The sequence below is a fragment of the Gobius niger genome (assembly GCF_951799975.1).
Source record: "Gobius niger genome assembly, chromosome: 12".
NCBI classification, from domain to species: domain Eukaryota; kingdom Metazoa; phylum Chordata; class Actinopteri; order Gobiiformes; family Gobiidae; genus Gobius; species Gobius niger.
This window is the reverse complement of record NC_136863.1, coordinates 31,467,939-31,481,069: the sequence shown is the minus strand read 5'-3', so window position 1 is coordinate 31,481,069 and position 13,131 is coordinate 31,467,939. Positions and strand designations below refer to the sequence as shown.

General features: G+C 47.6%; 1 protein-coding gene across 3 annotated transcripts; it reads left to right on the top strand.

Moving 5' to 3' along the window:
- The first annotated feature begins 3,134 nt into the window (after positions 1-3,134).
- Positions 3,135-12,779, top strand: nr2f2 (nuclear receptor subfamily 2, group F, member 2). 3 transcript variants are annotated; one of them, XM_079567406.1, is made up of 3 exons: positions 3,135-3,498; positions 7,947-8,474; positions 12,248-12,779. In XM_079567406.1, the coding sequence occupies exons 1-3, from the start codon at positions 3,456-3,458 to the stop codon at positions 12,520-12,522; spliced, it is 846 nt and encodes a 281-aa protein (XP_079423532.1). In that variant the 5' UTR covers positions 3,135-3,455; the 3' UTR covers positions 12,523-12,779. The 3 variants fall into 3 exon arrangements, with proteins under 3 accessions (XP_079423532.1, XP_079423530.1, XP_079423531.1); XM_079567404.1 differs by lacking the exon at positions 3,135-3,498 and adding an exon at positions 5,750-6,938 and having other exon boundaries at positions 7,929-8,474; XM_079567405.1 differs by lacking the exon at positions 3,135-3,498 and adding an exon at positions 5,756-6,938.
- The last annotated feature ends 352 nt before the right edge of the window (positions 12,780-13,131 follow it).

Sequence of the window (13,131 nt, the reverse complement as noted above, 5' to 3'; positions counted from 1 at the left end):
CTTTATTGTTTACAAAGCTTTCCTGATCATTTGTTACTCATTTATAAACACTTTATTGTTTACAAAGCTTTCCTAATCATTTGTTACTTATTTATAAACACTTAATGGTTTACAAAGCTTTCCTGATCATTTGTTACTCATTTATAAACATATAAATGTAGTGATTATCTTTTTTGCTCAGATGAACATGTTTAGATCCCAAACTATTGAAAATCTCCATAGACTTGTAGAAGAATTGAAATATCAATAGTTTGAAAGGGACAACGGGGCTAACCAGCTTTGTAGTAACTAGTGGCCATTGCGTGAATACTTTACAAGAATACTTTTGAATGAAACAAAATGCGTTTTGGTTTCGAACGTTTCAGATAAGTCTAGTTTTTCCCAGTAACCAAAGTAAATATAAACTGTACTTAGAACCCTTCGGTGGCCTTTACTTATGAGAGTAGTTACCCATTTTATTACAAAACATGCACAAAGACCTTACTACAAAACGCGGTGTTATTACAAACTGCGGCTTTACAGGGGGGAATAAGCGCACTATTTGGTGGCAAATGCTGGTCATTTAATTGAATACTCGAAGTTGATTAGCCGGGTTGACCTTTGGCGCAGGGAGGGGTCAGGGAGGCCATGAACCTAAAGACCCCGGGGTCACTGCTCCCCCTTCGGTCTCTAAAGGCACACAGTTAAGTTGAGCCAAGTTTGCCTCCGAGCGTTTTGCATCAGGGTATAGTCAGCAAATTGTCAATCAAGATGGTGGAGATAGTCGACTTCAAAAGCGGGCGCAGTGGCGGGTTGAGAAGTTGTTAAGTCCTCATTCAAATCATCAGGGTTTTTTTGCGGGATTAGAGGGAATTGTTTCAACGTTTCGGTTTATGCCGGTTATTTGACAAAAGAAAGTAAATATACGTGGATGTGCGTGAAATCCCACACCTCTCGAAGCACAAAAGGCAGCCTGAAAACAGATTTCCAAATCCATTCTTAGTGCGAGACACTGCAGGGATAAAAATACATTTGAAGATAACAACGGGAAACTTTTTTTTCCTCCTGTAACTGGCGTAAAACTGGATAGAGCCAAAAGTTTACGGTTCTGGGTTTATTTGTGTCGACTTAAATATGTATTCAGAGAGGATTCTGGATATCATCCGGCCAGAAATGAGTTATTAAACTAGGAGTCCGTATGCTACTTTAAGGGTAGATGTTGCCCCTAGAGTGTGAGAAAAGAAAATGGCCTTTGAAACTCCAATTTCCCACATAAATCTATGAAGAAAAGTGCCTTCAGTTTAATATGAAAACGCCTTGACAATTTCTTTCCATGTGAAAGTTCATCTGAAAAGAAAGCAATCCTTCTCCAAACTGGAAGCGTGAAGAAAAAAAAAAATGTCTTGCCTCCTCAAATTGTTTATGAAATCATTTTGAGACTCGACAATTCATAATAAAGCGCGCACCCTATTGATTTTTAAGAAACAGAAAGTATATCTTCATATTTACAGGTCTATTACGCCTCGCCTTGCGTTCACACCGTGCGTAAAAGGCTAATTGCTCGGTACGCGCATCCCTAACCTCATCCACGTAAAAAAAAAAAAAAAAAAAAAGCTATCGATCTTCCTCACCCAATCAGCGCCTGAGTGCACGCCTCTGCTCTCCAAACGTGTTCTTTGTTTTCCTAACAATAATAAAGCGCTTTTCTCTGCGCCCGAGCGCGCGAAGGGGGGGCCGAAATCGTTACACATCCCCATCCATTCGTGTGTGTGATCAGTAAATATTTAGTGCAGGCGACATCTTCACCGTCTCGTCTTAATCGATCCCCGTCCCCGTTGGGCGGCAAAGCAAAGCGGAGGGGAAGCAGTGGCGCGCTATTGTTAGAAGGTGGAGGAGAGAGTGTGTGCGTAAAAAAAAAAGAAAGAAAAAAAAGAAAAGAAGTGCCTATATCCTACCGCGCTAATCACCCGGAGGAAACTTCTTCCCCCAGCAAATAAAGACGACTCGGGTTCTGGGGGTGAATCGCATGTGCAGGCGTGGGAATGTTTACACGTGTTGGACTAGTCAATTTTAAACCAGACACTTAAGATTAGCGCAGGTTGGGCAGCTGTGCTCATTACGCGTGAAAGCCGTGTAACGCTATGTCGTTTATAGCCTATGGAAACACGTCGCCCGGCAATAATAACTTGCTGACCGTATAAACGCGCCATCACTTGAATATCCCACGGCCAAATGAACATATTATTTAGCTTAATTAATATAGATATTTTTCAAGTCGTGGAATAAAATGTCTTTGAGAATGTAACGTAAAAACAGACATGTGTGCGGGGAATAAGCGACCTTTGTGCGCGGTGCGTCCGGCTGAGCCTTTTCATTTACAGTGAATTAGCACAAGTTGTTGTTGTGTGTGTGTCCGTGTCGATAATGCTGCCTGAAAGTTGTGAAACGTGCTGATAAGTCAACCATGTTACGCACTCAGCTGTTCAGAATGTGTTGTTGGGGATGACTTTGGACAAAACTAACTTTTATTAATTTCAATGACACACTCTTGCTTGTATTGTCTGTTCACACAAATAATATAATATGTGTGTAAGGTCTTCAAAAGGTATGACTGACGTTGAGATGCTTAGATGGAGAGGGTAATGTGCTTGTTCAGATACAATAGGTGTGTGCGTAAAATTGAAAAAAGGCGGATTTAAAATTAACAATACATCTGCATGTAATAATAATAATAATAATAATAATAATAATAATAATAATAATAATAATAATAATAATAATAATGTTTTAAACAAAAGCAATTAATAATGGGTGATTGTGAGTTTAAATAAGACTTAATAGAGGCGTTAATCCCTTTCTGGCAGTGCGCGCATTCCGGTGGATATAATAATAATAAGCTGGCTGTCAGGATGCATGCTCGCCATACTTAAAGACAGGTGTCTGCCGCTGTGCCGTCGCCCCCTCCCTCTCCCCCCCACCCTCAGTAGCCCACACAAAGCAGTGCAGCGACGTACGAGCGCGCTTTGGCCACATTTACTGTAGGGGAGAGAGAGAAAAAAGGCAAAGGCAAAGGCGCACAACCACCACCACCATCGCCACCACCAACCCCGCCGTCACCGCCGTCTCCTCCGCGCTTGGCTCGCTTCGGCTCTCCGGCTCCTGCCTCGCTCTGACCGGCTCTCCATATAAAAAACGCTCGTCCAAAGCCCGTCCACACTCCTGCCGCCTGTCTCCTTCCTCGCGCGCGCGTGTGTATGCGATTTCCCTCCGCGATCCCGGGGCTTTTACAGCAGCAGCGGCAACAACAACAACATCAACAACACGCAAAGTTTCGCTGGTGCCAAGCCAGAACGCATTGACTGACTGTGCTTTTCCAATAAAACTGTCGGACAGAGGTGCACTTTTTTTCCCCCCTCTCTCTCTGTGTGTCGAATAAGGGAGTGGGGGAGAGGACTTGGTATAGAATTCGGAGAGAGATGCATCCCGCCACGGACGAGTCAGCAGCAGCCTATGCCTTTGGTAGGTCCTGGTTGTCGACACACACACGCACAGCCTCGCCTCCTTCCTTCCTTCCTTTCACCGTGAAATAACTTTATGAATGAGTGTGCCGGCTTTATTTACTGGCGGCGTCGGCTAATAAGCTGCGTAAAAAGTGGCAGAGTCGCCCGTGGGCTACATTATCTCGCGCAAGGATGTTTTCGCTGGTCCGTTTCGTCGCTCCACGCGGCTAACCTGCGCGCTCAGGCAGCACATTTAATTCTCAGAAGGAGACGTGAGATTTATTTACGGATGCTGTGGAGGGAAAATGAACAACATCCCTTTGGTAAATTCCCATAATTCAATGTAGAAAATAATATATACTCACCGTGGGCTTTTTGGGAACGCGCCGCTTGCTATTTGCGTTAGGTTGTTTTTAAAAGTGTTTCCGCTTCGCATCTGCAATAAAAAATAAAAAAAAAATCGAGAGAGGGGAGGGAGGGGGGCATAAATATAGTGCATCAAGCGTTATTATGTTTGGGGTGGGGGGGGTAAATAATTGGTCTGAAAATACCACGGGGGGTGGGGGGGGTGGGGGGGTTGAAAAAAAAAAAAAGCGTCGAGGAGGGCAAAAAAATAAAAGTAAATCCAACTTTGGCAAGCGCAAGAGCCGTGCGTAAAACCAAAAAAAAAGGCGCATTTTGGAAACAAACGGACTTTAGAAAGCGGTGCTGCCGGTGACTTTGCTCGGCGCGGGAGACTGAAGCCGCGTCGGATGCCTCCTCTAAATTGAATCCTCATTCGAAGGGAAAGGGGTTCGCTGCTTACGCTAGGGGGCGCCCGGATACTGCGGTTGGCGCGCCTCTCCTTCGCCTCCGCCGTTCTCCTCGGACACAGCACAATGCAACGCGGGGCTACACTCGCCGACTTGTACTCTTCCCCCCACCGCGCGCGCTCTTCCCGATGGCAGGTTCACCCAGAGTACTTTTTCCTCTCTTTTTTTTTTTTTTGGTCAACTTTTACGCGCGCCCCCGGTTCGCTCCGTGTCGGCCCCAGGGTGAGGAAAGTGACCCCCCCCTCACCCACCCACCACCACACCCCACTATACACCCCCCACCCCGCGCGCGCTTTAAATACACGCCTGAAAATGATTAACCAAACGGCCATGGCAGTTGTTCCAAACCAACACCGACCACGGCCGCCGCGCGCTTACATGACATTAAAGGCATTCCTGCGTCCTGACATTGTCTCCCCATCACAGGGTTCAATTATAGCATCAACATACGAGTAACTGCGGTGTTTATTGGCGAGTGGCTTTACTTTCATCTCGAGTGTAAGCGCACAGTTCGGCCTTTGACCCTCGTGTCCACTGACCCCCCCCCCCCCCCCCCCTTCCCTTTTTTTTTTTCTTCTACTTCTTCTTCTTCCAAGTGTAGTGTCTATTTAAAGTGTTGTGGCTTAGCTCCAGACAATGCGGTGGCTTGTGAACCTCGACTTATGGCCTGTGTGACCCCCAACGGGGAAGGGCAGGGTGATATCTGCAGCCAAGAGCAAGGGCCTACATCATTTTTTTTTTTTTTAAACATACTGTAATATAAAACATCGCCACCTTGGATATGAAACGGTTGCCTGTCTATTGTGTCTTGTTTGAGCGCGCCGTAATGAAGGCGCAGAGATTGACGGCGGAGATGCGAGAGGAGACTTCATTGTCTGATTTACTGTATCAAGGCGTTTCACACAAGTTGTATGAAGATTATTAAAAAGCTTTCTGTCCTTTTGATTATGGTTCTATTGTTATTGCGCACATATCCCAATGCCTTAAGTCCGTATCGAGCGCGCGAGCCCTTTCATTAATTTGAAGAAACATACATATTGATATATTTCGTCATTATATTAGCTAATTAATGTAATTTCACAATGCGTAAAGCGGTGGTTTATTATCTATGAAAGAAACGCTGCTCATTCCATCCCACCGCCTGTGCGTTATGCGTTATGGCGCGCGGCAGGTATTGGATTTATTTTTTTTACAAGGTGAAATTGCAGAGCTTTTATCAGGCGTGCATGTGAGTAAAACCTATAGTCTGACAGACTGGAATAATTCTCTTCCCCCGAAATCGTCTCCTTTTAGGACCAAGCGGCCTCTCGACCTCCATGCTGGCTCTGGCACAGTACCAAGTAGCACAAGTGCCGAGCAGCCAATGGGGTTGAGGGGGAGGTCCCTGAGCTCTGACCAGTCAAACACACTCTGCTTCCTTATATGGCAGCGCGTCTCCATGGAAACGTGTGCTAAGTTGCAGCAGTCGTGTCAAAGTTCACTATATAGAGAGCTCAGTGAGCTGATCAGAGAGAAAGCATTCTGCCAGCCCGGCTCCTACCAATCGCAAATCACTTCCTAACCTCCGCCTTTTTAACATATTTGATCACTTTGATTCTGCACTCCTTTTCCGATTATTTTGCGGCGCACGGAGGAGCTTTGTAGGTTGTGATCCTTGTGTTTTTGTTTTTTGGTTTTGGCTTTTCGGGAGACGAGTTGTCTTCATATTTCAGCCTCTCCAAACATTGGCTTGAGCGGCGCGCTGCTGGCGCTACCTCACAGGAAGAAAAAGGGAAGAAGACGCACATTTTTACGCAGTTGGTGATTTTCTCCGAGACTCCAGTTGGAACTTGATAGCAGCGCTCCCATTTGTTTTATGCTGCTAGAGGCGCGCTGCTCTGAAGAGTCCATGCTGCCTCCACTCGGGCTCTTGTCACAACACTGAGCGAACCTTTGCATTGATGGGTGGATGGCTGACTGTACGTGCCCCTGGACTTGGCCTTTAAGCGCAGGGCAGCGGCTCGCCATCGCATCACTTTTGAAACGTGCTTCGCTGCTGCGCCCCTCCAAACAGCAATAAGCCCCGTCGCTTTTTTTGTCGGAGTGGATCCACCGGAAAGGCTCGGACTGACAGTTTTCCTCGCGTTTCCCCCGAGCCACTCTCCACCCCGCGACAGCAAACACGGCAGACAAAAAGTTACTTTCCGTTGACTGATAGATATGGCAATGGTAGTGTGGAGAGGCTCCCAGGACGATGTGGCTGACACCCAAGGCGCCCTTTCCTCGCAGACCCAAGGCGGACTATCCCTACCCACTCCCGGGGCCGGCCAGCTGAGCCTGACCGCCTCGCAGGTCGCCCCGCCGACCTCGCAGACTCCCGTGCAGGGACCCAACACGCAGTCCACGCCGTCGAACCAGTCCTCGCAGCAGTCGGAAAAGCAGCAGCCGCAGCACATCGAGTGCGTGGTGTGCGGGGACAAGTCGAGCGGCAAGCACTACGGCCAGTTCACCTGCGAGGGCTGCAAAAGCTTCTTCAAACGGAGCGTACGGAGAAACCTCACCTACACATGCCGTGCCAACAGGAATTGTCCAATCGACCAGCACCACCGCAATCAGTGTCAGTACTGCCGCCTCAAAAAATGCCTTAAAGTCGGCATGAGACGGGAAGGTATTGAGACTTTTTTAATATCCCTGTTCATATCTGTGTGTTGTTTGTGTACAAAACCAGGAGAAAGAGAGAGAGAGAGAACGCAAGAATGAAAGCCGCTTCTTTAGTGCTATACCCCGGCTCTCCCTCCACTCTCAGCGGCGTGAGCAGGGGCAGTGTAGCCGCGCTCAGCTGCTCCACACTCGGGCTCGTCTTTTGTATCCCGCACCACCACCACCACGCAGGCTCCGCTTTCCACCGAATAACGAGGGACGAGCACATCATCCCACACCCCGAAGCCTGCGCGTAAAAATACCCCCCCCCAAAATCAGGAGAATAGTTTGATATAGGCGGCTTTTGTGCGCTATTATGGCGAGTTGAGGCACATAGCGTGCTGTGTGGCTACATCCCCTCTCCAGACTGTTGTAAAGCCTCCTCCCCGCGCGCGCATGCAGGCGAGCAAGCAGGCTAGGCAAGGCAGCTCCCCCTCAGCCAACGCGGGACACAACGGGGACTCGCTTTGTGCACACTCGAAACCCTTCCACGCCGCGTATTGATCCGAATATCAGTCGAAAATAGACAAGTAAAACGAGCCGAATTGCTAAGTGGGTTAAGGGTTAAACATGCAAGGGCTCGCTGGTGCTTCTTTGTGCTGCCTTCACGGCCAGCTCATGTTCCTGCGGTGGATAACATCATTTTTTAAAGCTACACATGTCTCGTTCCACAAAAAACAAACAAAAAATGAGTAGCCGCGGGGGCGATTACAATAGTAAGATTTTTTTGGGGGGGAATAATCGTGTCGTAAATGTCATTGTTTAGGCTGCAACGCGTTACAAACGAGCGAGCGCGCGTGTGTGAGTGTGTGTGAGTGAGTGTGAGAGGGAGATTATGAGCGTGTGTGTGTGTGTGTGATGTTGCTACATGCTACATTATGATTGATAGGCCCTGCACTTTTGGACGCCGCTTTGACATTGAGCGCGCCATGCAGAATTCAGGCTTCAATATCTGTAGTTTCTCTTTTTACTGCAGCCGTGCAAAGGGGACGAGTGCCGCCCACGCAGCCACACCACGGCCAGTTCGCGCTGACCAACGGCGACCCGCTGCACTGCCATTCCTACCTATCGGGATATATCTCCCTGCTGCTGCGCGCCGAGCCCTACCCGACGTCCCGCTACGGCAGCCAGTGCATGCAGCCCAACAACATCATGGGCATCGAGAACATTTGCGAGCTGGCGGCGCGGATGCTGTTCAGCGCCGTGGAGTGGGCCCGGAATATCCCCTTCTTCCCCGACCTGCAGATCACCGACCAGGTGGCGCTGCTGAGGCTGACGTGGAGCGAGCTGTTCGTGCTGAACGCCGCGCAGTGCTCCATGCCCCTGCACGTGGCCCCCCTGCTGGCGGCCGCCGGGCTCCACGCGTCGCCCATGTCCGCGGACAGAGTGGTGGCCTTCATGGACCACATACGCATCTTCCAGGAGCAGGTGGAGAAGCTCAAGGCGCTGCACGTGGACTCGGCCGAGTACAGCTGCCTGAAGGCGATAGTGCTTTTCACTACAGGTAAGATGCGACTGTAGGAGTTGGTTATAGAGACTAAGAGATAATCCCCAAAACAAAGTGGGGGGGACAGGGTGGTAGAGAGTGGAGCTGACACAGAGAGTAGGGTAGTTTGGCTGTAGTTTGATGCTGAGCTGCAAAGTGTCTGTTCATGCCCAAAACAATGTGTGTAAAGAGCAAAATCTTGTATAAAAAAAATAGGAAAACAATAGGTTATAGCATATTCCAAAACAATATGAGGGACACGATTGCGATATTCGATAACTGCCTCGACTGTAGCGATATCTATGCCCAAAACAATGTGTGTAAAAAGGATTAGTTTATAAAAAAAAATAGGTCAAAACATATTCCAAAACAGTGGGGATGCTCAACATGGCGGAGTGGAAAAAATGCAATATTCAAAATCTGCTTCGAATATAACGATAATATTGCGATATTTCACCAAACCGCAACAACAAAGTGCGTTCCCGTAACTCTAAACATAATGTGTAAGCACTTGGAATTTTTCTTGTATTATGATCAAAACAAGGCTTTTTTTTAAAACTAAATCAGGTGGAAAATGTGCTTCGCGATGTGACTTTGCGATACATTGTGGCGTCTCGATATTATTGCGCTGCGGAATATATCGCGGTAACAATACCCCCAAAAGCCGCACAAACCAGTTTCTCGGTAATTACTGTCGTTTTAACACACAATTCACTCGGTGCAAATAATTGTATCCTCTCATGACATGGGACAGAAACCGAATGAGATAAAGGACGAGGTCATACCCTCAACTTGGACTGTGGGGTCGTGCCTTCTGCCCACAGTCTTGGTGCCACCCTGTGCCTTACAGTGCCACACCCCCCTCTGACCTGACCTCCACCACGCTGACCTACATCTAAAAAAACACTCTCTCACACACACACACACAGCGGCTAGATGCTACGTTGCCCGCGTCCTGCGGATGGCTCGTCTTCGCCCATTCGGTTCAACGGCTGCCGGGCTGTGAGAGGCCTCAGGCGAGCCCATAAATAAAAAACACATGGCTAATCAAGCGAATTATCAGGCGCGCACGAGGTGGAAATGGTGCCATGATCACACACAGGATATTTCAATTAATATCACCAAACGATTCAGTGCGACGTGCGCCATTTTTTGTAGCAATTCCTTTCCCCGGGACACGGACACTTTACGCACACTCACGTTAAAAGCCTCAACCGCAATAGCTCGAAGCGAACGATACACTTTGATTCTTTTCTCTGTTGTTGTTGTTGTTTTTTTCTTCTTCTTCTTCTTCCCCTATCCCTCTTCCCCTTCTTCCCCTCGCCATCTATCAGCGTTTGTATACGGCCACGTCTTGTTTGGAGGCAATGACAGATATAAACGATGTCAGAGCGCGGCGGGGGGAGGGGAGGAGACGGCAGAAAGACAAGCCTAATGTCCCCATTTGCACATTGTAAAAAAAAAAAAAAAAAGGAGAAGGAGAAGAAGGCGAAAGCGCAGGTTGGCTTTCGCTTTCTCTTCACTCGTGGACAGTGCAGCGGTGATGGCGTTGTGTTGGGGGAAATGTGGGCAGCGAGGGGGCCTTTTCTTTTTTTATTTTGGGTGGGAGAAAGTCTCTCCAGGCGTCTCTGCTGCTGCTGCTGCTGCTGCTGGGTTCACTCCAGAACTAGGTCATGACCCGAACTTTGCAACACTCGAGTGACCTCTTATGGCTCCGGCGTTAAAACGGGAGATAAAATACATGTGCGTGGAGGAGATTTACAAGCGTTCGGCTCAAACATGTGCCAAAAAAAAAAAAAAAAAAAATAGAAGAAGATGATGAGGAAGAACAAGGGGATGGGTTACAGGATGATTTGAATATCGATAGGAATCGTGGTTCGCCGTGTTTTGGCTCATTGACTCGCCATTACGCTTGTTTTAAGGGTATGTTTTGGTGATTTGGTGTAAAGTGGAGGCTTTACTCGCGCCCTTATTTAAGTGCCAGTTTGTTGTTATGGTTGGAATCAGCGCAATAATACAGGTGTCCTATTCAAACACGGAGACGCACGCCGTGTGTACGTCAAAATAAGACACCTGCCTCTAAACTGCTCGGATTAAGAGAATTTACGCGGGGTTTTGAGTAGGTTCTGACACAGTGCAGGTGGCTGTTGAGTCCAATTCCGAATGCAGCTTGTTTCTAAAGTGTTGGGGTTGATTTCTCGTACTGTCAGCGGTATAGAGCAGGCTGTTCGGGCGTTCTTGTATCAACACGGTTCAAAAACAAACTTCCAATCCGGCGTCAATTCTCCACATTTACGCACGTCCAAGTCACTTCGTCTCGTTTAGCCTCACGACGGTTCAAACCTCGAGCCCTTTCTGAAGTAAACACGTGTAAAACGAGAGTAAATGGAGATGAATATTCAGGGAATTGCGTGTCGGTTTCTGTCAGCCGGAGTGTGTACAGTGTACACCTGTCCAACCGCTGAGGCTAACGCACTACAGGCTTCCTCTTTGGACTCCTACCGCCTCGTCATCGTGAGATCATAGCTTCACCCTTTGCCCACTGTGACCCTGCACTCATGCCCTTCCATCCCACCTCCCCCCCACCCCCCTCTTCTCTCGGACGCGTCGCGTGGGATCTCCTCGCCGCCGCTGCTGCTGCTGTTTATACGCGCAGTGTTGCCTCCAAAAACTTTACAAACTTACCCAACGCGTGTACAAGATCGTTTTTTTAAAATTATTATTATATGTGTGTTTCTTTCTTCCTTTCCTTTTTTTTGTTTGGCACTCGATCAGCTGCTGCCCACGCACAGCAGCCGTGCACGTAGTGATTATGCGCCTCTGATGGTGTACTATGACGGCGAGCTCCTACAGCTAGGGGCTGTCTTTCTTTCTTTCTTTTTCTTTTTTTTTTTTTTCCTCAGCTAAATCTCTGCTCAGGAAAGGTCAGCAGGTCTCCGAGTGTGCCCCCTTCGCCTCGCTCCCCTCTCCTCCTCCTCCTCCTCCTCTCCCTGTCTCCCTCTCTCCCTCTCCCCCTCTCCGTTCTCTCCCTCTTACTCTCTTCTCATACTCCACTGAAGAAAGAAAAAAACACACACACACACTCACACACCTTTCAGCTATGAATATGCTCAATTATTTAGTCGGGCTTTTGAAGTGGCTGCGAGCGCGTTATAACAGCCATAAAACGTCAGCCACGATTTTGGAACCGAGCCACGGCGTTCTTTGAGATTTTGTTTTTACGCGCGGGACATAATTGCCAGAAACGCTGCGTAAATGCCTTGCGCACTATTTTTTTTTTTTGTTTGTTTCATATAATTATTTGTTATGACAATGGATGTGTGTGAAGAAAAAAAAAAAGAGGCACGTTATAATAAATCACGACAGCAAACGCTCCTTTGGGGATTCCATTTTAGCTTTATTATTGTTTTAGGATTCCTGTGCGCGGCGTATTAACACGTATACAAACTGCTTTCAAACATGGGCGTGTGTATCGCGAATAAATCAGTTAATGGCACCCATTGAAACGCTCAGGACGCTCAAGGAAAACCTTATAATGGCCGAATTAATCTTCATGGGAATATAAAAGAGGAAGAGGAGGGGGGGGGGATCATTTGGAGACGAGTATTTACTTTTGCCTGCGCACTGACAGGCCATCAGTCGCGCCGGTATTAGCGCCGAGGGAAAGGAGGAAAGCCTACGGAGAGAGCTTTTGGAACACTTTATTAATGTTTATTTGCTTTCCACCCCTCCCCTCCCCTCTCTGCAAACCCCCCCCCCACCACCCTACCCCTACCCCTCCCCTTCCTCAGATGCTTGTGGCCTCTCAGATGTGGCCCACGTGGAAAGTTTGCAAGAGAAGTCCCAGTGCGCCCTGGAGGAATACGTCCGGAGTCAGTACCCCAACCAGCCCACACGCTTCGGGAAACTCTTACTGCGCTTGCCCTCGCTACGCACGGTATCCTCATCGGTCATTGAACAGTTGTTTTTCGTCCGATTGGTAGGTAAAACCCCCATTGAAACTCTCATCAGGGATATGTTGCTTTCGGGGAGCAGTTTTAACTGGCCTTACATGTCCATTCAGTAAAAAAAAAAAAGAAACAAAAGAAACAAAAAGAAAGAAAGGAAGGAAGAAGAGAGAGAAAGACAGAAAGCGAGAGACCAAGGGACGTTTAAAACAAAACAAAAAAAGAGAAAAAGAAAAACGCGACGGAGAAAGAAGGGGGGGCGGACTATTATAGCTGCTTTGTTGAAGGAATTAAGAGAAAAAAAAAAAAGCAAACCGGCTGTTACATGGAGCTGGTTCTTAATGAAGAAAGACACTAAAAGACTGTGAATCCCCCCCCCCTGCCGCCCCCTTCTCCTCCTCCCCCCCCCCCCCCCCCCTTTTGCTCCAAAAACAAAAAAAAACTGAACTTTTAAAAACCGGCGAGCTCTCCAATGTTCAATGTTCGCATACTTTTTTTTTTCTTTTTTTTTTTTCCCTCTTTTGTAACGCAAGAAGAAAAACGGCGCAAAAGGGATTTCTGTTCGTCCTCGCGGAGGGAAGTTTTAAGTATTATTAAGTGCATTTATAAACAATTTTTTGCCGAAACATGGAGAAAAATAAGAGAAAAGGGAACGCATTTTCTTTTTTTCTCGGATTGACTTTTGTCCTGTGTCCATTGTATAGCTGTGTTTTTTGTACTTTCTTTGT

What these genes read in the sequence shown, in the direction of transcription:
- nr2f2 (XM_079567404.1), top strand. Translation starts at nt 6,491, where the DNA reads ATGGCAATGGTAGTGTGGAGAGGCTCCCAGGACGATGTGGCTGACACC. An exon ending in AGTCGGCATGAGACGGGAAG is followed by an intron (nt 6,939 to 7,928) that starts GTATTGAGACTT and finishes CAATATCTGTAG; the next exon opens with TTTCTCTTTTTACTGCAGCC. An exon ending in GATAGTGCTTTTCACTACAG is followed by an intron (nt 8,475 to 12,247) that starts GTAAGATGCGAC and finishes CCCCTTCCTCAG; the next exon opens with ATGCTTGTGGCCTCTCAGAT.